The 27,712-nt window shown below is 38.0% G+C and overlaps 1 protein-coding gene across 3 annotated transcripts; it reads right to left on the bottom strand.

The window, feature by feature from the left end:
• Window positions 1-629: 629 nt before the first annotated feature.
• Window positions 630-27,712, bottom strand: UBA3 (ubiquitin like modifier activating enzyme 3). 3 transcript variants are annotated; one of them, XM_084901722.1, is made up of 18 exons: window positions 27,620-27,712; window positions 27,396-27,437; window positions 25,635-25,755; window positions 24,044-24,124; window positions 19,315-19,397; window positions 17,341-17,421; window positions 12,896-12,939; window positions 11,314-11,378; window positions 10,863-11,018; window positions 10,190-10,292; window positions 9,945-10,058; window positions 3,193-3,246; window positions 2,646-2,682; window positions 2,479-2,560; window positions 2,060-2,160; window positions 1,879-1,942; window positions 1,732-1,786; window positions 630-1,407 (listed from the first exon to the last, which is right to left on the bottom strand). In XM_084901722.1, exons 1-18 carry the CDS (start codon window positions 27,637-27,639, stop codon window positions 1,319-1,321), a joined length of 1,392 nt encoding a protein of 463 aa, XP_084757848.1. In that variant the 5' UTR covers window positions 27,640-27,712; the 3' UTR covers window positions 630-1,318. The 3 variants fall into 3 exon arrangements, with proteins under 3 accessions (XP_084757848.1, XP_084757849.1, XP_084757850.1); XM_084901723.1 differs by lacking the exon at window positions 27,396-27,437 and having other exon boundaries at window positions 27,620-27,698; XM_084901724.1 differs by lacking the exons at window positions 27,396-27,437; window positions 27,620-27,712 and adding an exon at window positions 27,082-27,369.

The raw sequence follows: 27,712 nt of genomic DNA, 5'->3' as shown, positions 1-27,712 counted from the left end.
GTGGGAAAGGGAAAGGAAAAGGCAGGGGCAGCTACCAAGTGACCCCTTACAAGCCCACCTTGCAAGCCCACCTTGAGAATTATTATTGCACCCGTGTAAAAGAAGTGCAAAAATTTATACTAACCCTGTAACTTTTTAAGTAGAAAGTCTATCCTGTATGATTTTATAATGAAACAAATTGTCAATGTGGAACTAAAAAAAAAAATAAAAAAAAAAAAATGAATACGTAGCCTAGTAATAGTCACAAAGCTCGTGAAGACTAAATTGCCATCTAAGTCAAAGACACAGTGAGAACATAGGCATGTTTCCACACTGAAATACTAAAACTCATTTTTCAGAACTTATGCTTGACTTTGTTTTAAGCCTCAGTGTTGTTTTGATTTTTTTTTTTGGGGGGGGTGGTGAATTTTAAGAAACATTAATATAAAAATATAGTTATTCTTCATTACAATATTTATGTGAGAGCAAATTAAATGAAAACAGTAGATATTTACTGTGTCAAAATATTAATGCAGGCGCTATAAAAATTTTGTATTAGTAATTCTGCTATATATTTAAAATTTATTCCTACGATACTACAGAACTACTTATGATCCTTAATATATTTTTTAAAGATTCAGTGAGAAAAGTAGACAACATATGATTTTATTAATAAATAGTGTGAAAGCATCAATGATAACTTTTCTTTTAAACAACCATGTCTTGACTTTAATGTTGCATATACTGGCCTCTATGGCACCTCAAATAAACACATGAAAATATTTCTAATTTCCATGCACAGGTATTCAGCTCTAACACCATTTACAAATTATCATGGGCAAGGTAACCTTTGCAAAAGTTAATATTCATTTGAACAGCCACGATTAAATGAATATTAAAACAAGCAAGATACAGACTATGTTCAATATGCACCAGATGTCAAGTTGTAACATTTAATGTTATTTGGAACTTAATTTTCTTATTTTCTTTAAAGGGACATCTTTTGTATATGTGGGTGCCCGAATGAAAACTGAGGAATGCACTCTGACCGTAATAACAAAATCCACACACAAGAGGGTGTTTGTCTCCTCTAGAAGAACCTATACATTTTTGCTCATAATCTCTAAGCATCATTTCCCATATTATTAATGAAAATGCTTACAAGCACCAACCCCAAATTCTGTCTTCAAGGGAAAGTTATTAAAAAAAAGAATGGCTCATTACATTTAAAAAGAAAAAATGTCAAATTTCAGCAATACTAATGCTAAAAATAATTTTCTTAGCATCCACAAAGTATAGTATTTCCATACATTTAATATTATGTGCAGAATTATTTTCCTTAAGAAGTAAAATGAAGCTTGAATAGTACTGTCTGTGGTGTGGTAACATCAGCAACTGCCAGTTCTTGTCCATCAACAAGTCCCAATTCTAAAACGGAAAAAGTATAATTAACCCAAGGGGGGAAAAAAAACTCAACAAAAATGATAACGATTCACAGATACACAAACTATAGAATGTTATGGTTGAGATAAACATCAGTAAAAATATATTGATTAAAGGAAACAATATATTTGATTTCTTTAGAAATTTTCGTGTATTCTCCTAACAGAATAATTAAATCTATTATTTCTAAAGATATAAATATTTAAGATGGTATCATTATATGAAGAAAGTATTAACAGCTAATCTAAAAGGAATTGCCACTTTTACCAAAAAAAGAAGCTGATTATTAAATATACTCATTTAAAATACCTTTCAATGTCTTGGAGAGATTTGGCCTTGTTCGTTCTTCAATAGAAGTTACTGACTAGAAAACAAAATTATTTTAATGTAAACACATTAAATGAAATTGGACTTTTAATATAATTGTGAAAGAAATGAAAACTGCACACTTCTCACCTGTAAGTAAAGGGTTCTATTTTTCCCCTCTAATGTTGCTGTGATGGCTGGAGATTTCATCTGTCTAAATACAAGTATGAGGGGAAAATCAAAGATCACTTTTTAACAAACAATCCTAGTTCTAAAGTTTTAAAATCTCAAAAATTATTTCTACAACATAATAGAAGTCCAGAACACTTACAGAGAAGCACTATTGATTAGATAATCCAAAACCTCCTGTAGTTTTGCTGATGGAGAAAACTGAATATTTTGCGGAAGCTGGCTACAAGCTGGACAATTTTCCTACATATATGAAACACAATAAATCACAGCGGCACATGCACCAATAATAGTCTCTTTATAGTAATGAAATAAAAATGAAGCTGTTTTATAACCATGCATATTTCCTATGAGCGAATGTTTATGCTTGAAAAATCTATGCTTTTCAGAATAGCCATTTTTCCTAAATTACTTTGCTACATAGTATTTCTTTCAGGCTCCACTACAAAAGATATATAGTAACTAAGGTTCTGAAAGGGTATGGGCAATTTTATTTATTAATATTTAAAAATCAAAGTATGCATGATCAAAAACAGTTCTCATTAGTATAATAATACTAACCTTTCTCTCTGCTTCAAATGTGTATGTGTACAGTCCATCTACATCATTGAATACCAAGTAATTATTAAGGGGGATATATGCGCTGTAATGAAAAGATGTCCACATTTAAATAACTGAATCAGATCAAAACAGAAATTTACATCCACATTAAAAATAAAACTCATTACCTTGTGGCTATTTTAAAAACTTCAGTGGCACACACAGCTGAAAAGGGGAGAAAATAAAGGTGCTTTAACTCAATGAAAATTAAACATTTAAAATTAAACAAAAAAATTTTTAAAAAATTTTAGAAAGTAAGTTGTAAATCAGAACAGATAAATTTACAAGGCTATTGATTAAAAATAGATTAAAATTTATATGCTCTTATTTTTAAAACACTGAAAAAATAACACTTTATATTTGCTTTGGACAGTCCAAGTAATAGAATAATGTTTTCCTTCCTTTTCAAATTAATGAGCAGCCTGTTATGATTAAACAGAAATGGTATGAAAATGTCTGCTTGCTACAGACCACTCTGTGATATAATATAAAACAAATTATATACGAGGCCTAATAGCTAATTCTTTTTGGACAGCTTAATTAGGCCATCCACACTAAAAGATATCACATTCCTATCACACCAGTTTTCTGAGATCAAGAAGCTGCAGAAATGTCAACTTAGATATCGAATCAAAAACTAAAGGCAAGAAAACAGTGATGGCCTTTTTTCCTCACCTGCAATGACTGCATTTGTGGAAGCTACTGCAGGAATGATTCGTTTTACTACCCCTGAAAAAACATACGGATAAAACATGATAATTTCTTTCAAAAAGTAGTTATTTTAAGTTAGGCAATACGATTTATTAAATAACATTTTCCACAGCTTGATGTGTCAGGCTTTCAAGTGCCAAAACAGACTTAAGTTGAACCATGAAGCAATCTTCTTCCACATTCCCATCCTTTTGTAGCATGTTCAGATTCTTAAGGAAGTTACAGTAGCAATGAAAAGTTAAATCTTCGCTAAGCTTCATAGATAAGAACATGATATAACAGCTAACAATTAGGTGTTTATTATGTTTCAAAAACATTGTGAAAATGAAATAGATATTACTGACTTTTCCTAACATCCTTATGGTTAATTTTCTTACTCTGATTTTAAGGACAAGGGAAATGAGGTTGAGAGAAATTATATCACATCTACAGCTATCTGCCTAGTAAGTGATGGGGTGGTATATGAAATCCAGATCATCCCAAAGTGCATAATCTTAACTGATACACGATATAACACTACACTCAGGGAAGTTTGGGTAAACTATAAAGAACAAGAATTACTTTATCTTCATTTCACTCTACAGCTTGCACTCCTCTATTGCATTGTCCTCTATTTCTACCCTACTTTTTATATAGCACTCAGATTAGCAATGTACAAAGCTCTACCTTAAATAATTTTAAAAAAAATATATTTTATTGATTTTTTACAGAGAGGAAGAGAGGGATAATTAGAAACATCGATGAGAGAGAATCATCGACCAGCTGCTCTTGCACACCCCCTACTGGGGATGTGCCTGCAACCAAGGTACATGCCCTTTTCCGGAATCGAACCTGGGACCTTTCAGTCTGCAGGCCGACGCTCTACCCACTAAGCCAAACCGGTTTCCGCTAATTTTTTAAGTAGAAAATATTCTATTTTATGACTACGTTTGAATTGTTCACTTTAGGAAAAAAAAAAAAAAAACTACAAAGGCAAGTACCTATATTAATTAGAGTATGAGGGAGCACTGAAAGATGGGATTTCTGGTGTAGGCAGGATTCAAAAACTTCAAAAAAAGGGCAAATTTCTTAGAAGACACGAAGTCAGTTAAATCTGGAAAGCTGATTTTAAAAAGTTAATTCTGACCACATGATTATGTATAATTCCAGAGCAGAAGTATGGAGAAGCTAACTGATGAAGGTTAAGCTGGATATTCTCCAGTGAGCCACATGTAGCAGGACGTAGTGAAAGGAGGAGCGGGGAGTCACAAACAGCAAGGAGTAGAAGAGATATTGCCCAGCAAGAACCAGAATGACAGCATAGGTAAACACAATATTCACCGCCTTCAAAAACCACATCAAAATTACAACTAAAATGCAGAACAATCATCATTCAGAATCACCTGAAATCTGATTATATAGTCCTACAACTAGAAAAATAAAAGTATATCAATACTGGTAGGAAGGGCAAAGGTACAGAACGAGCTGGTCCGACACCAAGGTGTGGTGTGGTTTTTTTGTTGTTTTAAAATATTTTTATTGATTGCAGAAAGGAAGGGAGAGGAAGATAGAAACATCAATGATGAGCGGGGAACATTGATTGGCTGCCTCCTGCTCGCCCCACATTAGGGATCAAGCCCACAACCTGGGCATGTGCCCTGACCAGGAATCGAACCCATGACCTCCTGGTTCATAGGTCGATGCTCAACCACTGAGCTACACCAGCCGGGCAGTGTGGTGTGTTTTTAATTGGGATATCTCGCCTGCGGAGGCATTAAATGAGAAGCCATGGTTCCCAGGCCTACACCAGACCTCCCAACCCAGGGTTTCCAGAGATGGGAAGAGAAATCCCCAAAACTTTGGACTGCAAAAACCAGCCGGGATTGTTGCTGAGTGACAGGGAGGATGCTGGAGACCAAGGCAGTTCCTCTTAAAGGGCCACCACTCAGACTTACACAGTCCTGCTTCCACTGAGCTCCAGCCCTGGGGCAACGACTTAGGAGGGATTCGGGGACATTCGGGAACTGGATTATCTAGCACTGGCCCAAGAACTCAGGGGTAGCTTTCTCCCAAACAAGGGTACTCAAAGAGGTCATTATTCCTATGTTGAGACCTCTCTCCCCTGCCCTTGTCACAGAGCTAACTGGCAGCTGCATCTGAGTTCCCATCAGCATGGCTCACAATGTTGAAACCATCCTGGTGATTTCCTGATATCCCAGCCCAACCAACTTGCAGGCCCACCCAGGCTGTTGGCAGTGGCTTTTCCATATGAATGGCCTGTCCTGGCTCAGGCTTCAGACATTCCTACAATCTCTCAAACAAGCAGCAACTGCCATCAGTGTGCCCAAACCTATTAATAAGAGGCACAAGACGCAGCACTAACAGCAGCCTGCCTTGCTTCACAGCTTGGCCTCAGCTGAGCACCTCCAAGCCCATAAAAATAGGAGAAATATGTATTTCTCTGTAATTCTTGCCAGGCAGCCCCAGGCAATGGCTGACTTTGCACCTCCTGGGAGGCTCCAGAACCACTGCACCTGGTGGACAGCTTCAGACCATACCAGATTACAACTCTATTCATTCACAAGTGACACACTGAAGGAGCAGGCCCAGTGAGCACAAACACCCCACTTAAGCAAGTCCTGCTCCATAGGGTGTTTCCTGCACAGCAGCTCTCACACTTGTGTCAGAGCTGGTCCTCACAGCCAACTGGCAGGGAGGTCAATTCCTCCCAGTGATGCTAACAGCAATCAAGGTTCAACTATATGAAGAGTATGCACACAGCCCACACAGGGGCACACTTAAATCCTCCAGCTCAGGTGACTGGGAGGCTGAGTCACTGGCCCTACAGGACACCTACTATACAAGGCCACTCTATCAATTCCAGGAGACATAGCTCTACCAATGCATAGAAACAAACACAGGGAAGCAGCCAAAATGCAGAGACAAAAAGAAACATGTCATAAATGAAAGAACAGAAGTAATCTCCAGAAAAAGACCTAAATACAATGGAAGCAAGCAAACTATTAGATACAAAGTTCAAAGCAATGGTTACATTCCTTAATGACTTAATGAGAGCTTCAATGGACTTGGTGAGACTTTCAAGGATGTTATCGAGAATTTCAAAGACATGAAAAAGGTCCAGTCAGAAATAAAGGATACACTAACTGAAATAAAGAATAATTTACAGGAACTCAACAGTAGAGTTGAGCATGCTAAGAATCAAATCAATGATTTGGAATATGAGGAAGCAAAAAACCCAATCAGAAGAGAAAAAAGAAAAGAATCCCAAAATATGAAGATAGTGTAAGGAGCCTCTCAGACAACTTCAAGGGTACATTTGCATTATGGGGATGCCAGAAGTAGAGAGCAAGATATTGAAAAACTATTTGAAGAAATAATGACAGAAAACTTCTACCTGTAAAAGAAATAGACTTACTTACAAGTCCAGGAAGCACAGAGAACCCCAACAAGAGGAACCCAAAGAGACCTACACCAAGACATATCATAATTCAAATACAAAATAAATAAAAAATAAAATACCAAGAGCAAAAGACAAAGAGAGAATATTAAAAGTAGCAAGAGAAAAGCAGTTAGTTACCTATGGAGGGCACTCATATGACTGTCAGCTGATTTCTCAACAGAAACTTTGCAGGCCAGAAATATTCAAAATGATGAATAGCAAGGACCTACAACCAAGATTACTCTACGCAGGAAAGCTATCATTTAGAATTGAAGGTCAGATAATAAAAAGCTAAATGACTTCATCACCACCAACCAGCATTACATGAAATGTTGAAGGATTTTTTTTTAAGAGGAAGAAAAGTAAAAAAAATAAAAAATAAAAATGCCAAAATATGAACAACGAAAAGGCAATAAACACATACCTATCAACAATAGTATCTAAAAATCAAAATAAATGAACAAGGATCCAAATGAATAAAATAAACTGATGAATAAAATAGAACCTGAGGCATGGAAATATGGAACAGACAAATCTCAGAGGGTAGGAGGGAAGGGGGCCAAGAAGAGATTGGCCAAAAATCTTACAGTTCATGAAATTCCCCTGAGCCCAGCCTGCACCCTCTCCAATCCAGGATCCCTCTCACAATCCTGGACTGCTAGCTCCTAATCGCTGACCTGCTTTCTTGCCTGGTCGTCTCTTACTGCCTTACCCTGCTGGCCTGATCACCCCCAACTGCCAAAATGATAAGGACTCCCCATCCCCTCCACCCCTCAAAAAAGCTGGACTTCACTTCTCATTTTACTTTGTACTCCTTGTGAAGAACCTTAATCACCAGGCTGCAAAGCATGCACCCTGCTCAAAGGTACGGAGGGATGAATGAGAATACATATGAAGAAGAGTTTCCAGTTCCTGATCAGGACAAACTGAATTCATTTATTAATTCAGACCATTACCAAATGTGTACCATATGCCAGACACTATTCTAGGTGTTACGCAAAACAAAACAAAACAAAACAAAACAAAACAAAACAAAACAAAACAAAACACACCTGGTCTCATAGAGCTTTCATGCTGGTGTGGGGGATTAACACTCAAGTAAGTACATTAGGAAAGTTCAGATACTGAAGAGTTCTATGAAGAAAAGTGAAATGAGGTATATGTTACAGTTGGGATGATCAGGGAAGACCTTTTTCATGAGGTGATAGTTTGAGCTGAAACCTAAACCCTGAGAAAGACCCGGCCACATAATGACCTAGGGAAAGAGCATTTCTGCAAACAGCAAGGGCAAAGGCCCCAGAGCAGGGATGCATATGAGTGTGCGAATATGCAACATTCCTTGCAGAGAAAAATGAGACTAGCATTCGTTCTGAGCAATTATAAAAAGGTAAAATACTGCCGAAACCGGTTTGGCTCAGTGGATAGAGCGTTGGCCTGTGGACTGAAAGGTCCCTGGTTCGATTCTGGTCAGGGGCATGTACCTTGGTTGCAGGCACATCACCAGTGGGGGGTGTGCAAGAGGCAGCTGGTCAATGATTCTCTCTCATCGATGTTTCTAACTCTCTATCCCTCTCTCTTCATCTCCGTAAAAAATCAATAAAATATATTAAAAAAAAAAAAAAAAAAAAGTAAAATACTGAATGGTTAAGAAGTCATTTTCAGTTGAATGATCAGGAGAACTGGTTGGTACCTAAGGGATAAGCAGCCAGGCTGGAGGGGGTCAAAGGAAGAGCAGTACAAACATAAGAATCAGGAGGATATTAGAGCTCTAACACAGGAATAAGCTTGCTGTGGTCAAGAAACACAAAGCAGGTCAGAATAGGGGGAATTCAGGAAGCAAAAAGCAGTAAGAATGGAATTTTCAAATGACATTACTAAGATATCAGTATATATAAGAAAATAATCACAGAAGAGAAATGGCCGATTTTATTTTTATTTTTATTTTTATTTTTAATATATTTTATTGATTTTGTACAGAGAGGAAGGGAGAGAGATAGAGAGTTAGAAACATCGATGAGAGAGTGTCATTGATCAGCTGCCTCTTGCACACCCCCTACTGGGGATATGCCCACAACCAAGGTACATGCCTTTGACCGTAATCGAACCCGGGACCTTTCAGTCCCCAAGCCAACGCTCTATCCATTGAGCCAAACCGGTTTCGGCAGAAATGGCCGATTTTAAAAAAACTTGACAATGACTTTGGAAAATTTCTATAAAGGATAAACTGTGAGTTCCTAGATCAGGAAGCACTGATCCCTAAGACTGAGCACTATGATAGTTCACTGAGACAAGTCCTCTTTCACTAGTCTCATTTAGTCACTCTGACTAGCTTAGAACATCTGGAAAGGTGTTTCATGGCATCCTTGTGAACAAGACAAAGAAATATGAAGTACAAGAAGGCCTGATCAATAGAATGAGATAAAACCTAAAATCTAGGGCCAGAAGTATGATTCAGACATCAATTCTCTGCCAATTTAGTCTTACAGATGAGGCTTAGCAATTGCATATATGAAAGAACTTCTAGATTTTCATGGGCAATTACCTCAAAAAGTTGAAAATATAGGACCAATGTAAACAACAAAAAACCCTACTCTCCTCTAAGGCTACATCAATTGTCAGAATTATCAGAAGGCTGTTACCTTAAATAAGAATATTTTATATATTCTATGTAGATTCTAACCTAGTTAAGAAAATTATGGATAACTGAAATATGGTTATAGAAAAATAACATGATGGGTACTTAAGTCAGGCACATGTCAAAGGGTTAAAGGAATTAGGGAGGTTCATGGCAGTGATAAAGATTTGGAGGGAATATGACCACGGTTCTCAATGTGTTAAGTGCTATTACTTAAGGGAGTTAGGTTTATATATATATGGTATACCCTAGGACAATACTCAGACCAAATTAAAGATGGAGATTTCTGCTCAATATATAGAGTAGTTTTCTAACAGTCTAGTCCAAGTGTGAAACAGACTGCCCCAGAAGGTGATAAATTGCTCTTCATTGAATAATAAAGTGAATGAGTTGATTTCCAATACTAGGTAGATAAGATTCAATGGTTTTATCAAAGTCTTCTAGCTAAGTAGTAGTGTGGATTCTGCTGAACTCATTTCCAACTGTGGGGCATCTGAAAATTTTATTCCCATGCTACCTTCACTGAACTTCAAACGGGTGGTAGTATCTCAAATAACGTATCATTTATTTCCTCCAAAGTATCCCCAGCCAGTAAAAAAAGCATCATCCCAAATCATTATTCATGGCAACTTGCTAACTTACCTTGAGTGAGTCTATAAGTAACACCCCTAATGTTATAGTGTGATGCTCTCTCTAAAGATTTTTGGAAAATCCACTGAATGTGATCAGGATCATCTCCATCTAATGGAACCCCTTCTGTTAGGGAAAAACAGAGGAGAGAAAAACAGAAACAGAAACATGAATCAACTTGGTTTTTATGTAATTATCCCAATGAATAAATAGACGAATACTTCATGTGACTCTGGATTATGAATTAGGTTCCTCACCTCCAAAAGGATGCTCCTTTGGCCACAGCAGCAGCCTGACATACTCAATACAGTGTTCCGGCAACCTGGGCATCGATGCAATGGTGCACATGGGAAAATTAACCTAAAAACCAAGCCCTTTTTAGTGGATTTAAAACAATGACTTATTTTAAAATTTAACTTCTAGTTATGATTTATATATAACAGTTCATTATAATTCACCTTACCCCCTGCTCTGAATCTGAATGTATAAAACAGAAGCAAATTCACAGAATGAAATTAATTCCAAGTGAATACTCATAAATAGATAAAAATTCTAACTGTCCCCTAAAGTAGATACATAGATGGAAGAACCTCATCTTTGGAACGATCATTCTCATCCCTGGTGTCTTTATTTCCCAGAAACAATCACAGGCAAGGAAAACAGATGGTAGCTCTATCCAACATACAATTTTAAAACCCATCCCTTAATCCCTCATCCAAATAAAAAATAAATTATGAAAACAATAGTAGCAAAGCTATATTTTCCCCTCAAATAAAGCAAATTTCATATTTTATCATTTTTCTTCTCAGCATGATTTTTAAAATATGGTTACCCCTAATTAAAAATCCTAAATATTGAATAGACTTAATATTTCAACATAATTCCATCCCAAGATACTGTAAAACAAATGCGGGTGCTTTTTAGGGTTACCTGTGGCGGATACAACTCCAGTGTGCATTCAATGCAAGCAGTCATTCCAGGCAGAATTACCCGGGCATTTCCTTTAAAACCTTCTGTCCCCCCATCTATCAAAGGGACAATGGAGCTTGGATCTAATACACCATCTTCATAATTGAGAAGAGATATCTAGGAAAATTATTTGAAGGGTTTAAAAGGAGAAGAGGATAAGAATTCAAAATATAAAGCATGCTGTCAAGTAATTCCACAAATCAATAGCATGACTGAATATTAATATATCAAATCAAGGGATATTGGCAATATTGGTCCTCATCTAAAAATTAATGATAGCAATAAACAAGTACATGAACTTAACTGAAATTAAAATCTGATTTTTAAAAAAAATATGAAATGCAATTCTAATTTTCAGTGTGTTAAGAGCAACAGCAAGAACTTCAAAGAACTGCAATACTGAAGTCTTTACCAGCATGCCATTAATCCATCTTCTGGCTATGATAGAGTCCAGTCCACATACAATTATATGAAATTCTATAAGAAAAAAAAAATTCAAGTTTAGTTTTTAAAAGTCCCATGGTACCTGGGAGCGGCCAGGCCCAGAGCGGATGGGCCTGGAGCAGCCGGGTCGGGTGCGGCCAGGCCCAGAGCAGCGGCTGCCAGGCTGGGAGCGGCCAGGCCCGGAGCAGCCGGGCCCAGAGTAGCCGGGCCCAGAGCAGCCGGGTCAGGTGTGGCCAGGCCGGGAAAAGCGGCTGCCAGGCTGGGAGCGGCCAGGCCCGCAGCGGCTGGGCCCGGAGCGGCCGGGCCCAGAGCAGCCGGGTTGGGTGCGGCCAGGCCCGGAGCAGCAACAGCCAAGCCCAGAGCAACCAGGTCGGGAGCGGCAGTGGCCAGACCCGGAGCAGCTGGTTGTGGAACGGACCAGAGCAACAGAGGCCAGGCCCAGAGCAGCCAGGCCCGGAATAGCTCGCTCCTTGCCTGCCCCCGCCCCAAGGCTGCCTCTCAGACATGGCTGGAAACTTTTGTGGGAACTTGAGGGTCTGCTGAATCAAGTGATGAAGGCTTAGATCTGGATGTGTCGAGTTAGTATAGCGCTGGGGTGTTGATCTTTGAGTGCCTTGGGAGGGGCCTGGATGAGGCTGGTTGACCTATTTGGAAATGTCTTTTGTGTGAAATGTATCATTGGGCATGTGGAGGTATTATTGATATGAGAAAATGCTAAGTAACTGATTTACTATCTGAAAAGGGATTTACTATCGGGGAAAGGGAGGGAGGAAGAGACTGAACATAAACTGTGCACCTATGGATGAGGACAATGGGGGGTGGGGGGAGCGGAGGGTGGGGTGGGAACCTGGTGGAGGGGGGAAGAAATGAGGAACCTTTGTAATAATAGGAACTATAAAGATTGATTTAAAAAATAAAAATAATAAATAAAATAAAATAAAAGTGCCATGGTACAATATAATTTACACCTTCTAAGAAAACACACACTCACAAAAATCACATTTAGCCCTAGCTGGGGTGTTCAGTGGTTAAAGCACAGGCCTGAGGGTAGGTTCCATCCCAGTTAAGGGCACATACCTTGGTTGTAGGCTCAATCCCCAACCCTGGTTGGGGCACATGCAGGAGGCAACCAATCAATGTGTCTCTCTCACATCAATGTTTCTCTGTCTCTCTTCCCTTCCTTCACTCTATCTAAAAAATAAAAAAAATAAAAATAAAATCAATGGAAAAAAACATCCTCAGGTGAGGATTAACAGCAACAACAACAACAAAAAACAAACAAACAAACAAAAAACACCCACTTTTTATTATAACACACATATATACAAACATCTGCTAATCCTTGAATAATCCTTACTCAAGTCAATGCAGCAAAATGCAGTTAATGGAGTCAAGTAAGAATTAAAACAATGGCACTGTGCTCTTTTCAACCCGCCAACAACCTTCCTAAAAAGCAACACCAATATATGAAAACAACTAAATAGCTTTCAAGTAGCTACTAACCAAGTAATAGAATTCAGTGAGAGATGAATTTCAAAAACACAACTTACGTCGATAGAACGTGTCATTAAAATCCTGGATCTTGTTGAAATGTCTGAATATAAGTAAAGGAACTTGAACTGCTAAATTTGTAATTTGTAAAGTGAGTTCAAAAATACCATAGGAAAAACTTATAAATGTATATTTAAAACAAGAAATAGCTGATAAATGTTCAAAGTAGTGGAATTCAAGGAAGATGACAAAATGAACACAAACTACTCCTGACAAAACTGCTTTTATAACACTCCTCTCCCTAACTATTTAGTCTCCCTGTCATCCCTGAACCCCTATATCATCTACATTAATAAGAGAAAAATGCTAATTGACCGTACCTTTGCTTTGCCCAAAGCCAGAGTATGCAAATTAACCCAACAAAGATGGCAGTTAATTTGCATAAGCTGAGGGAGGGAGGAGTGAAGACTGAAGACAGCTTAGAAGAGGGAGGAAAAGCAGAAAGCAAGGCAGCTGCCAGAGGGAAAGCACGGGCGGGGCAGGGCAGGGTGGGCGGCAGAGGTAGTGGCAGCTGAGGTGGCCACTTGCAGGAATCTTCCTGCAATGGGCTCCTAGTTTAATTATATTTATGACTGTAATATTTTCTACTTGTTTTTATATCAAATCCTAAGCCCTGAGAAAGCAGAATGTGTGTATCCTCAACCATCAGCATCAAGCCAAGAGATAATAAATATTTAGCAATGGATCAAGCACATCATAGTTCCTATTTAGCTGGGTGATTTTGAGAGTTACTGCAAAACTAATAAAAAACAAAAACACACCCCGGCTGGTGTGGCTCTGTGGTTGAGTGTCAACCTATGAACCAGGAGGTCATGGTTTGTATTCTAGTCAGGGGACAAGCCTGACTCAGTCTCCAAGAGGGGGTGTGCAAGAGGCAGCTGATCAATGATTCTCTCACCATTGCTGTTTCTCTCTCTCCCCCTTCCTCTCTAAAATAAATAAAAAAATATTAAAAAACAAAACAAAACAAAACAAAAAAAAACACAGAAGATCCCAAAAAACAACTTTTTCAGTTGTCAATGATTTGTTGTTGTTTTTTGGGGTGTGAAGATGGGGATGGAGAGAAAGAATTCTTTCTTCCTCTCTGTTTATTTGTTTTCTAAGTCTCTTGCTTTTATCCAACAAAACCCTACCAGCAGTCTCCTCCTGCCTGGGGGTGCAAAAGGAACCCCCTTCAAAACTGGCTGGGCATCAACCAACCAATCATTGTAACAACCCATATGCATGCAAAGCATTTAACTGTCCTAACGGAGCAATTTTGTTTAATAATATATGTTATACTTCTCTAAAATTATAATAATCCATTATTCATGTTTTTAAAGCAAAATGGAAAAGAGGGAAAAAACTTGGCCTACAAACAAAGCTATAAAAAATAAATTCAAGCCTTCACCCATTCAGTTCTATTTCTTGAAGCTAGGCAAACGGCACATAAGTGACAACTCGAACAGAAAGATCAAGAGCACCTGAGCAAGCACTGGAGGAGCAGCAATGAGGGAGGAACCCAAGGAGCCAGACCAAAAAAGCCCATCCCCTGGATTTCTAGAAAATGGTAATAAACTGGTGATTGTCAGAGGTTAGGTCAGATCTAAATAATGGGGATAATAAAGTGTACATGTTTCTTTCTTTCTCCTTAGCAGGGGCCTGTATTTGTATCTTTAAACCTTTTATTTAGAAATAACAGATTCACTGGGAGTTGTAAAGAGTACAACCAGGTTTCTCCCACCAGTTATATCTTACATTACCCTGTTTCCCCGAAAATAAGACAGTGTCTTATATTAATTTTTGCTCCTAAAGATACGCTAGGTCTTATTTTCAGGGGATGTCTTATTTTTCCATGAAGAAGAATACAGTACACATTTATTGTTAAATGAAAATAAAGGAAATTTACCTGTATATGGTACGGTAGTATGGTAGTGGTCAACACAAACCAGACAAACTGTGAATCCTACACTATCAAGAATTTACTCATTTATTCAATGACAATCATGTCATCATCTTCTGGAACATCATCATAACAATCCAATTCCTGAATTTCCTGGTGAATTTCTTGTGACTCCATTTCTTTCAGAATCAGTGGACCAAATCTCTCATGTTTAGCTTGGGGGGCCTTATTTTCAGGAGATGCCTTATATTTCACTCAGAAGGAAACCTGTAAGTAGGTCTTATTTTCGGAGGATGTCTTATTTTCGGGGAAACACGTTAGTACAATCTCAAAATAGTGAATGAAACATTGGTACAAGTGTGTATCATTCTGTTATGTGTAGACTTGTGTAACCACCAGTCTAGACACATAATCGATCAGCACAAAGATCTCCCACCTGCTACCCGATCGGAGTCACACCTTCCCTGCCCCCACCATGCCTAACCTCTGACAATCACTGATTTATTACCATCTCTATAATTTTGTCATTTAGAGTGTTATATAAATAGAATCATACCATAGATGACCTTTTGAGATTGGCATTTTCCATACCCATAATGGCCTTGATATCTATCCAAAATCCAAACTATTGTTTCATAGTTGTTATGTTTTTATATTGAGTATTATTCCATAGTTTGGCTGTATCACATTAGACAATTCATTTGACGGATGTTTTGATGTTTACAGTTTTGAGCTACTACAAATAAAGCTGTTCTGAACAATCGAGAACAAGTTTTTATGCAGACTTAAGTATTCATTTATCTGGGATAAATGCCCAGGAATGGAAAGTGTATGTTTAGATTTTTCAGAAACAAACTACTTTCCAGATGGCTATAGTATTTTATATTTCCCACCAGCAATGAACAATCCAATTCTTCTGTACTTTTGCCAGCATTTTTTAAATTACTAAATAAATTATAATTTCTCATTTTAGATAGTCCTATAGTTGAGTGGTAATATTTCAATGTGGCCATAATTTGGATTTCTCATAGCTAGTGATGTTGAACATCTTCTCATGTGCTTTTTACATCAGTGAAACATCTTTCTTTGCTGTCCATTTTCTAATTGCATTATTTTTACAGTTGAGTTCTGAAACTTCTTTACATATTCTGAGTCCTTTGTCAAATACCTGCCTAAGTATCCTCCAATCTGCAGCTTGACTTTTCATTCTCCTTCACAAAATAAAAGTTTTTAATTTTGATGAAGTTCAATTTATCAAATTTTTTATGTATCACCCCTTTAATTTGGTCAAAGAACACGTCACCAAACCCTAGATCCCAAAGATTTCCTCCTGTTATCTTCAAAGGTTTTGCAGTTTTAAGTTTGACACTTAAACCTTTAATCCATTTTGAGTTACTTTTTGAGGTTAGGTCAAGATTCATTTTTTTTGTCTATAGCTATCCACTGGCCCACAACAATTTGTTAAAGAGATGATCCTTCTTCTGTTAAATTGTTCTTAACCCTTTGTCAAATATCAATTGGCCATATTTGCATAGAGCTATTTCTGTCTTGTCTACTCTGTTTTACTGATATCTCTCTCTCTCTTTCTCTCTCTCAATCCTACAGTCTTGACTATTGTAACTACATATAAAGTCTTGAAATTAGATAGTAACCCCTCCCTTTTTTTTTTCCAGCATTTTAGGTATTCCTTTGTCTTTCTATATCAATTTTAGAATAATCTGGTTTGTACTGACAAAAATTTTCCTGGGATTTTGGCAGATTGTGTTAAACTTAGATACAAATTTGGGGATAAGTGACATCTTTACTATATTGAACTGTCCAATTCCTAAACATGAAATCTCTATTTAAATCTTCTTTGATTTCTTTCATTAGCATTTCACTGTTTTCAGCATATAAATCATATACTTATTTTATTCATACCTAAGGTGTTTTTCTTTATGTGGTTTATAAATGGCATTGTATCTTAAATTTCAGTTTTCATGTGTTCACGGTTAGTACACAGAAATATAATTGAATTTTGTATGCTGACTTTGTACCCTATAGGATTTTCTATACAGCAAATCCCATCTCTGAATTTCTACAAAATACTAAAAATTCCACTGATCTAAAAGTATGAAAACCAAGCAAGTGAATACTTATTTTTAAAAACATACTTCTTATAAAAATAAATTGACTTTGACAGACTTCCATTTGGTTAATATACTGATTCTCTCTTTTGTCTGCTACTTTAAGGAGACACAAGATTAACTGGATCCAGCCTAGGGCTTAGAGTCTAGGAGCGGAGATATGCAGCTAACAAAGAACATAAGGGTAATAATGCAGAATAAACAACAGAACTGGTTAAAAGAAGCTTAGTTTAAAAATTAGTATTAAAAAATGTATACAACCTTACAAAAAACACTGGAAGATAGAGCAAAATGTTATCAGCAGATAACTTACTGCTATTGATCTTTTTCTTTTTGCTTATCTGTATTCTCTGTGTTAAACATGTCTTTCATAGCACAGAAAAACTCACAAAAGCATCACAAAATCAAGTAATTTTTTTGTGTGTGAAAAGGATACGGAATTACAGTGCAATTAGGAACTCTATCATTTAGAAATTCTGCAGCAACTTCAGCTTTCGGTCTTCCAACATCTTTAGGCCTATAGGAAAAATTATATTTCAATTATTATTCATGATATCAATCTAGATGAGCTACATAATTTCAAACATAAAAATATCCATGTTGAGAGTTTAATTAGAGAACATTTAGAAGAAATATTTGTAACTAAGTATTTGGGATGAACAATCAAAATGTCAATCCTTGTTTATGTTCCAAATTAAGTACTGACAAGTCTATTTAGATGAAAAAGAGAAGTTTTATTCCCTTAGGTAAAGCATAATAATGGCATGTTTCCTGGCAATTTCTCATTGTAGCATTTCTCAATGTAAAAAAAAATAATTATCCCAGGCCTAGGGCCTTCCAAGTATCTAGTCTGAATCCCAGAACTTCAAGATATTACTATGCAGGTCTTGGCTGAAACATACATAATGAGATTCATTCTAGGGATGCAAGAACCTTCACTTATCACAGTAATCAATTTTGTGTCCTGTAATAAACCTGCAATCCATTTTTGAAAAAGAATTAATTCCAAAGGCATTATCTAATATTCAAATGTCACTAATATTTTCATGAAGCTAAAAAAATACAAGGCCTCAAAAGATTACTCCTCCATAATAACCATTCTCTCTCTTCTAATCTCAGTGCATATGGCATATTCGTTCCTAGTACTTGCTCATTCTCCTCACAGAAATCATTCACAAATATATACTTAGTGCTTCATTACTACTTTTTTACAACATATTTTTGTTATATACATAGGTCTATCATACCTACTGGACTGAACACCTGGGGGGAAATGACCATATTCTTATCTCCTTCATATGTAAGTACAGAAAAAACACTTTAAAAATAAATTTTTTTAAAAAAATCAGTGTGATTAGAAATATTTTATTTAAAATTGGAATATTAAAGGCCAGCAGGCTCAGTTTAGTTCCCGGTTAGGGCACATGCCCAGGCTACAGCTCAATCCCAGAATACGGCATGCAGGAGGCAGCTGAACAATGATCCCCCCTCATCATTGATGTTCCTCTCATATATACATTTTTAAAATCTTCATTATTTTAAATCTTTATTATTAAATTGAAAGGCATGGCCATTATTATGATAACCAATTAATTCAATAGTTTTTGTTTTTTTTTAGAACATTTATGCAGCAAAGTTAGACTGGCAAGGACACCAAAAAAAAAACTTTTCTATAGAGAAGGGTTACAATATAAAGAAATAAATAAAAGTTAAATGAAGAGTTCACATTGTAACATTTCAATAACTTGACTTAGTTTAACCCATTCTTCAATCTCTTTAAGAACTTCCACAAAGGTAAGTTAGAGGTTTTATACTATCCTAAATCTCTTATCTTTTCTGCTAACCTAACCTCACCTTTCAAATCCAGGACAAACTGATTGCTTACTGTCAGTAATCTAATAACTAGAAAAAGAAAAGTAGTTCATTATCTCTCCACATCTGTAATTCTTTAATTAACAGACACTTTTATCTAGCCACTCAAACCCCTATATGTTACATACTAAAATTAATGAACTTTTCCTCGGAACTACATATGTATGCCACTTCCAGTTCTCAGAAGTCTCTCTAACAAACCATTCCTAGAGGACTCTGTCTTTCATATATGTCTAAGGTAATTAATTATCCCTTTCTTCCATTTCAATTGCTCTTGGTTTTTTCTACTTTATTCTTCATCTCCTTCCCCCTTCTGTAAACAGCTCAAATTCCATCACAACTTCTTTGTCCCTGAGTCACCACTCAGATTTTGGCTCCCATGTCCCCACCAATGTATCTCACTAGAGCCTAATATTCCAGCTGCTGTTCTCTTATGAAATCACCAGTGGGAAGAGGCTGAACTTTGTGTCTTCAGAGCACAATCAACCCCAAATCACATAAACCTGTTGGAAATTTCTGTTAGGATATTAAAACTTACCTAAATAAAAACTGCCTATTTAAATTGGAAACATCTATAGTGTCCATGTCTATAACATGAATCTGTCTAAAACCAGACAAAGCCTGTGGAAATAAAGAAATCCAATTAAGTAGAAATTCCCTCACATTCCAAAAAATTGACATTTATTTTCAATGTAGTCCTAAATCTACAAATTCTCAATAATAAATTCTGCATTATCGTATTCAATTGTTAAAGGGACTTGTGAAGCATATGTAATATTTATGTCCCTGGAAAGGTCAAAATGTGTAAATACTCAGTTTTAGTCTATAACCAAAAAAGAAAATTCAAAATTTCTACAGTTGTTTTATAATCTTATAAATACATCTGTAAAGTTTATTGCTTTGCTACTGCTGGATACTTTAATTTTACTAATCTCACTAAATAATTGCACTTACTAGTCTTTTTTCAGAATATTATTATAAGCAATTCATACAAGCTTTATCTTAGTTTATATAACATTAAGCATGTACCATTCATAAATACCTATTATAAGGTACATATATTACACACACACACACACACACAGCACATGTAAAAGAAAAAGCTTAAAAGTATTGAGTCAAGCCCTGGCCATTGTGGTTCCAGGGTTAGAGTGTCAGCCCGAACACCAAAGGGTCTTGGGCTCTATTCCTGATCAAGGGCATGCACCTGAATTGCAGGGTTTCATCTCCTGCCCTGCTCGGGTGTGGGAGGCAACCAATCAATGTTTCTCTCTCCCTCTCTCTCTCTCTCTCTCTCTCTCTCTCTCTCTCTCTCTCTCTCTCTCTCTCCCTCCCTCCCTCCCTCCCTCCCTCCCTCGCTCTTGCTCTCACTCTCGCTCTCTCTCCTTACCCCGCAGTCTCTCCCTTCCTCCTCTCTCTCTAAAATTCAATGAAAAAAAATCCTTGGGTTAGGATTAACAACAACAAAAGTACTGAGTCAAGAATAAGCAATCAGCCCTAGCTCGTTTAGCTCAGTGGCTAGAGTGTTGGCCTGCGGACTGAAGAGCCCGAGGTTCAATTCCAGCCAAGGGCACATGCCTGGGTTGCAGGTTCAATCCCCAGTAGGGGGGGTGCAGGAGGCAGCCAATCAATGATTCTCTCTCATCATTGATGTTTCTATTTTCTATCCCTCTCCCTTCCTCCCTGAAATCAATAAAAATGTATTTTTTTTTTAAAATAAGCAATCAGCCGAAACCGGTTTGGCTCAGTGGTAGAGCATCGTCTGCGGCCTGAAAGGTCCCAGGTTCGATTCCGGTCAAGGGCATGTACACTGGTTGCGGGCATATCCCCGGTAGGGGGTGTGCAAGAGGCAACTGGTCGATGTTTCTCTCTCATCGACGTTTCTAGCTCTCTATCTCTCTCCCTTCTTCTCTGTAAAAAACCAATAAAATATATTAAAAAAAAACAATCAAAACGGCTAGAAAAAAACTTTCGTGTGTCAGTGATCATGTCCTGCATTCTAACAATACAACCACTGCTCAAATTTACCAGAAGCAAAATATGGGGTAAAAAATTATAAGTTTCATTAATTAATTATACTTTTCTGGTCTTGGTCAGTGTAAGTGACCAAATTAAATCACTTGTTAATAATTTTCCCACTTTTTCTGCCCCTATGGTTACAAGAAATCCTCAAAAGAGTTGTGTTAGTCTATAACCAAGCAAGTCTATACTTGCTTTCTCAAACTCTCTCTGGTGCTTATCCTCTAAGCAGGGGTGGGGAACCATTTTTCTGCCAAGGGCCATGTGGATATTTACAGCATCATGTGAGGGCCATACAAAATTACAACTTAAAAATCAGCCTTCTAGCCCAGCCAGTGGAGCTCAGTGGTTGAGTACCAACCTGTGAACCAGGAGGTCACAGTTCAATTCCCGGTCTGGGTACATGCCCAGGTTGCAGGCTCAATCCCCGGTGTGGGGCATGCAGGAGGCACTTGTCAATGATTCTCTCTCATCATTGAAGTTTCTCTCTCCCTTTCCCTTTCTCTCTGAAATCAATAAAAATATATGTATTTTTAAAAACTATCCTGCTATATTTGGTCAAACATGGAATTAACTCATCCCTAGTGCCTTGGCAGGACCAGACTAAAAGACTTCATGGGCCTTATCAGCCCACGCCTGCTCTAAACAAACGTCCCCTCTCACCGCTCCACTGAAAACAGCACTTGTCTAGGTCACCAGTGTTGCCACCTCCAGTGACCTGACCTGTCTGAAGTACTCGTATTTGACACTGTGTGGATCGATTCCTAAGAACACATTCCTCACTCAGTCCCTACACACATGAGGATTTGTACTTACCCACATTCAGTTTTCCTCCTGCTTTTCTGGCTAGATTCTTGAGAGCCCTTGTGCTTAGTTCTGGTGATCTCGGACAATCTTTCCCCCCGCCCCAGACAATCTTCTAAGCATATCCAACAGACATCTCAACTTAACAGTTTCCAAAATCAAACTCAACAGTCTTTTTCACCAACCCCACCAAATCTGTCCTTCTCCAGCCTCATGTCAGTGAATGCTAAGTCCATCTTTCCAGTTGCTCAGGGCAAAACCCTGTTGTCATCTTTGACTCCTCTTTCTCTCCTGTCCCACAACCAAACCAGTAGCAAATCCTGTTGACTTTATCTTCTGCCTGCCTCTCAAACCTCCAACACTTCCACCCTGTCCTACGTCAGTCATCTCTGGCCTAGATGACGGCAACAACCTTCACCCAGCCCTCAGCCTCCTCCTCTGTTCTTCCTGCAGCTTTTCTAAACACATCAGCCATAGTGGTCCTGGTTACAAGTCAGATCCTGTCAACTCATCTGCCTAAACCTCTCCCCAGACATTCTGACCCAGAGAAAAAGGCTAAGTTCTTTCAGTGACCTCCAATGCCTTTTGTGGTATTAATTTCAAACATCGCCATCTCCCATTGCCTCTGATATCCCCTCCAAAAATACTTCCCTTACCTACTTCTGCTGGAGCTGTAAGGACCTCCTTGCTATCCTTGAACAGGACCATCATGCTCCCATTTCACAGCTACTGCACCTGCTGTTCCCTTTTGTCTAGAATGTCCTTGCTCACCTCTTTGCTCAAATTGTACCTCATGAGCCCACTCCCTTTGACCAGGCTACCTATATTTCATCTTTCCTTGCTCCAAAACATTTATTATCATCTGACATAATATATTTTACTTATCTTTTTCCTTCCACTAAAATGTAAGCCCCACAAATACCTGTCTATATTGTTCAATGCTATACATGCCTGGTTTGTGGGCTTGATCCCAGTAGGTGGCATGCAAGAGGCAGCAGACTGATGTTTCACTCTCACATAGATGTTTCTCTCTCTCTGTCCCCCTTCCTCTCTAAATATCAATTAAGTAATAATAATATTGTCATACTCATTTTTTTAACAATGAGCATTGGGGGGCTTACAATTTATAAGAAGATGTGTATCTCTTATGTACTGAAATAAGCAAAATAACAAGTGGTAAAATTAAAAACCCTATTTTCTTCTTTTGTGTAAGAGTGTATTACAATGCAATAAATAACATGGCCACCTAAAGCTGCTTGAGGACTACTCTTCAGATCTAATCTCCAATTACCTTACATTTAAAATGAGTATGTATCTCCTTTGCAAATAACAGCTTCAAAATGGAAAAGGTTAAGCACTAGGAAATATGTGCATGCAATGCCTATCAGAACCACTACCCACCCTTCCCTTCTAGAACTCTGGGAAGGTACTGACATTTGGGTACCCTACAGAGTACATCATACATATTGCTATTTATTTTGTGTGAGTTGTCTCCCCAATGAAACTTCGTATTCATTAAGGACAGAGACCATGATGATCCCCACAGAACCAGCACAGCACTAAGTACCATGAAGTGTATTAAGTTTTTGCAGTTTCACTAGGAGTGATGTTAGTGCTTCCTAGCAAAATTAACATGGCTGTTTATATTTAAACTTTAACAACATGGCTGACTTTTTATCTGGTTCTTTTACTCCATTTTCTAAGGAGTGTACTCTAGCATTTCCACTTTTCTACACATCAGTAGAAGCCTGGCATACATCAGCTCTCAATCAGTTCTCCTACTACCCATCTTTGTTAAATAAACTAATACTTGTCAAAAATAAAAAAAGCTACTTTGTGGTTATCAGAAGTCAATGAAACTAATTAATTAAATCACAAATTATGGATTTCAAACCAGTATACAAAATAGATTCACTAAATAGTACCCTCTTAAAATGATAGTTGTTAAAAACAAATTAACATGGTTCAGTCAACACCTAAGAACTGATCATCTGGGTTAGATTCCCGGCCCATCACTGTCATCCAAACAGCGAGGTAAGCCACATCACCTCTCAGAACCACATCTCCATCTACTAGAATATAACATGAGCCAGTGCCCTCTCCAAGTGGGTTATCTTAAGGAGAAAAAGAAATAATCAATACTTGCAAATTGCATTTTAAAATTATGAGTGCTTTGCAAGAGGATGCACAGAGATTTCTCTGATAAAGAGCAGAGAAGAAAACAAGAATGTCTATCAATGACTTTATGTTGAGCACTTTATAATTAAGAGTGTCTGGAAGCTGACTTGCTAAACTTATCTAACAAAGGCTCAAGACAGAGGTTAATAATCATAATAAAGAAATTTCCTAGTATGACAGAAAAGGAAAATACCACAAAGGAGAAAAAGCACACATTATATACACATGCATGTATATATATACACACGTATTTACATATATATTACCAGATTTTTCAGGAGCTCACATCCTAAGCCGCCAGCTCCAATGACTAGAACTTTACATGTATCTAACAAAAACTGGAGAGACTGTAAAGAATGAAAAGGCATATTAAAACCTAGTTACAAAAAACATAAGCTAAAACAATAAGCCATAATTTCTGATGTTCCTATGAAAAATGCAAACGAAGATCAAGAGCAGACTTTCTATTTAATAAACTTTTAAATTTATGAACAAGGTAGATCTGAAATTCTATAACCCTAATGATTTCAGAGCATTTCAATTTCAATGTGTTTACATTGATTCTTACTGTATAAAATTAAAGGTTATTTCTAAAAAGAAAAACTATGGCCCTAGCCAGTTTGGCTCAGGGGATAGAGCACCAGCATGGGAACTGATGAGTCCCAGGTTCGATTCCAGTCAAGGGCACCTGCCCTGGTTGCAGGCTTGATCCCCAGTAGGCGGCATACAGGAGGCAGCCAGTCAATAATTCTCTCTCATCACTGATGTTTCAATCTCTCTCTTCCTTCTTCTCTGAAATCAATAAAAAGATATTACATAATAATAAAAAGAAAAGAAAAAAGAAAAACTATGGCTAGTTAAAGGTTATCTTTTTTTTTTTTCATCTTGAAAAGTGATGAAAAGCATAAAATTCATTATTTAACTGCTTCCTAAAAAGAGAAAAGTATAAAAATCTTAAGAACTGGGGATCAAACACTGCACAAGGTGTTTAAAGGTCTTCAGGAAGAAAAATAACCATAAAATTCTTAGAAAGTTGTATATTAACAGAAATACAATTTGAAACAATCACTTAACAAAAGTATCTTAAATAATCAGGCAAAAAAATAAAATAAAATTCGAAAGCACAGGAAAGATATATCCAACAAAAGGCAAAACACTGTCAATTCTGCCCAAAGACTAAAGGAGAGAAAAGTAATTCAGATGAGACACTGGTCAAATCCAAGAGTTTGTACCTTAATTCTAGGAGGAGCACAATATTTTTAATTCAAAACAGTATCCCCTTTACACATACAAAATGACATAAAAGTTTACTAAAAAGGCAACTTTTTCTACTTTGTAATTAAAAAAGTCTTATCTAATTGAACATCTGCTTTAAGTCAAGATACTATCTGTCCAAAAGTCCATTCCTGTTTCACAGAACTCATATAATTTTTAACATGCAATTAGTTTTACTCAATACTAAGTAAAGATGCTCAGTTGAATTAAATTCCAAAATTTAAACAAGCATACATATCTTCCTATCAAAAGTAACTTCTAAGAGCAAAACTAAAAAGGGAGTTTCTCAGAAATCATTTTAAACTAAAATTTAAAGTAAAATTTAAGTTAGAATTTTAAATGAGATTATAAAGTTTTTTACTAAAAAAAAAAAGTCAACATATTACATAAAAAATGTAAAAATGACTTAAATATTAGCCATTTAAATGAAACCAGTTGCAAGTATTCAACTTAGTATTTCAAGATAACTTACACAATTTTATTAGTATTTTTACTATGAGAGCAAGTGAAAAAGAAAGCATCTTATTTTTGAAATAAAACTATTAGAGGAGTTATTTAAAAATAAAAATAAATGTTTCTCACTTCAGTGCTGGGTTCGAAATCAGGGTGTGTGAAGGGTCCAGATCGCTCGAGGAACTTCTTTACATGGTTCCAGCGACCGTCCCAGTCTCCAGTGTCCCCACACCCACCATCAACAGCCATTCTGCACAGAACACAGTAAATTCAGCTGCACACGTCAGTATGAAAGAAAACCGCACCTACAACTACGATGGCTTCCCCAAAAGAAAAGGCACCACCACACCTGCCCAAATACAAAAGGAATTATTTAATGTGATTATGCTTAAGCTTTTAACTTTTTTCTTGGCTATTATAAATTATTTAAAGGTAAGAACTGCATGTGTTTGATTAAATAAATCAGTCTACCTGTTTCTGGGTTCCCAAAGCAAGCCAAAATCAAACTTAGGATTATTGTTTAATCAGTGAGAAATGGGCTTTTATACATTTGAAATTTATAAAAGATCATTGCAAACTTCCCCAATCTGTTCCTTCAACACACTTGGGTCGGGAAATATGTTATAAGAGGAAAATAAATATGTAACTCCACTTTCAGAATTGTGATGATTCACATCTAGCTCCTGTGTCCTTTCCAAGTTTAAAGATGTGATTTAAAGATCTTTGATGAAAGTAATTTTTCACGCATTTTTATCTGAAACAGAGGTCCCAATTTTCAAAAAAGAATATTTTTAAAAACTATGAGATGGTTTTTGTTGCCACTGAACACAAAAAGTTTTAGGTTACAATTATGTCACATATAAGCATTTGAAATCTTTTATATCACACAACTGAGTGTGTTCTAAGACTGGACTCCTCTATCTACTTTGTAATGATTTTTAGTTTTCTAATTTCCTACAACTCCACAACTTCTGCATTCAAATACATTATTAATATCCAATTTTTACAAAAGGGACCAATAACTATGGCCTGGCAATAAAGACCTTGGGTTTTGGTATCCCAGCTCATTTGGTTCCATAATTAATAGCATTGTGACCTTGAGTAGATTACTTAACAGCCATAAAACTCATCTACAGATTTTTCTAGCTACTTAGGGTAAGGATGAGGTAATCCACATAAAAGGCCTTAGTACAATACTTGGCATATAACAGTGTTAAGGAGGCAAACTTTATCATTTTAAGCAAAAGTGGGAAGGAAAGGCGGGAAGAAGTGTGGAAAGAAGCTCGCCAGGCCTATCCCTTGCAAATGCAATGCCACCTGGAGGGCGACACCCCAAGCCTAAGGCTCCGCCGTGGGAACCGGCCCGGGCTGACTGGGTCGCCACACCCACCGCCCCGCCGCAGGAGCAGCGAGGTGCGGGCGGGCGGCGGGCACTGTTTACACCTGCTCAGCGGCAGCGCTCAGCGCCCGACAGCGGCAGGGCGGGTGGTAAACGGGCTAAATAAGTTCTTTGGAGCCAACTCTCCTCTAGGAGCCAATTATTCTGCAAAAATGACACGAGTGCTTGGTCCGATACCATAGAAAGTTCTCAAAGTCTGCAATTAAGCCTGGCTCCGTGTTTGCGAACGGCCAGCATTCGTTTCGTGTGCAAGTGAGAGCCCCTTTCCCAAGTCACGTCTCTGACCGCGGGGCGCTGGAAGGGGGGCGCCAGGGGGTCCCCAGACCCGCGGTCCAGCACCGGCCGGGCCCGGGCGGGGACCGAGACCGCGCGGCCTGTGATCCGGTGCCCCGCTCCCAGCCCCCCGGGCCCGCTGCGGCTGGTCCCCTAGTCCTGGGGAGAGGGGAGGCGGGGGTCCCCGGAGAGGGCCCCGGCCTCCCGGCAGCACTAACTTCTCAGCCAGCAGCTCCTCTATTCTCCTTCTTTTCTTCTCCCTAAAAGAAAGAGAGAATAAAAGAAGGGTCAGCATCACGCTACATACTGGACGCCGCGAGAGGACGGGGAGCGAGGAGACAGAGCGGGAGGTGGGGGGACCCTGGGTGGCGGCGGCGACCACCCACCGCCGCGCTCGGTCACAACCCAGCCCGGCCGGTGCCCGAATTGCCCGGGTACTTACGGCTCCTCGCCATCCGCCATATTGTTCTCCGCCTCTTCCCAGGTGCCCCCACGGCGGGCGGGCCAGGCGCGGGGGCGGGGCCGGGGCGGGGCC

Source organism: Pipistrellus hanaki (genome assembly GCF_964339955.1).
Source record: "Pipistrellus hanaki genome assembly, chromosome: 13".
Classification (NCBI taxonomy): Eukaryota; Metazoa; Chordata; class Mammalia; order Chiroptera; family Vespertilionidae; genus Pipistrellus; species Pipistrellus hanaki.
Note: the sequence above shows the minus strand (reverse complement) of the source record. Positions and strands in the feature narration are given on the sequence as shown.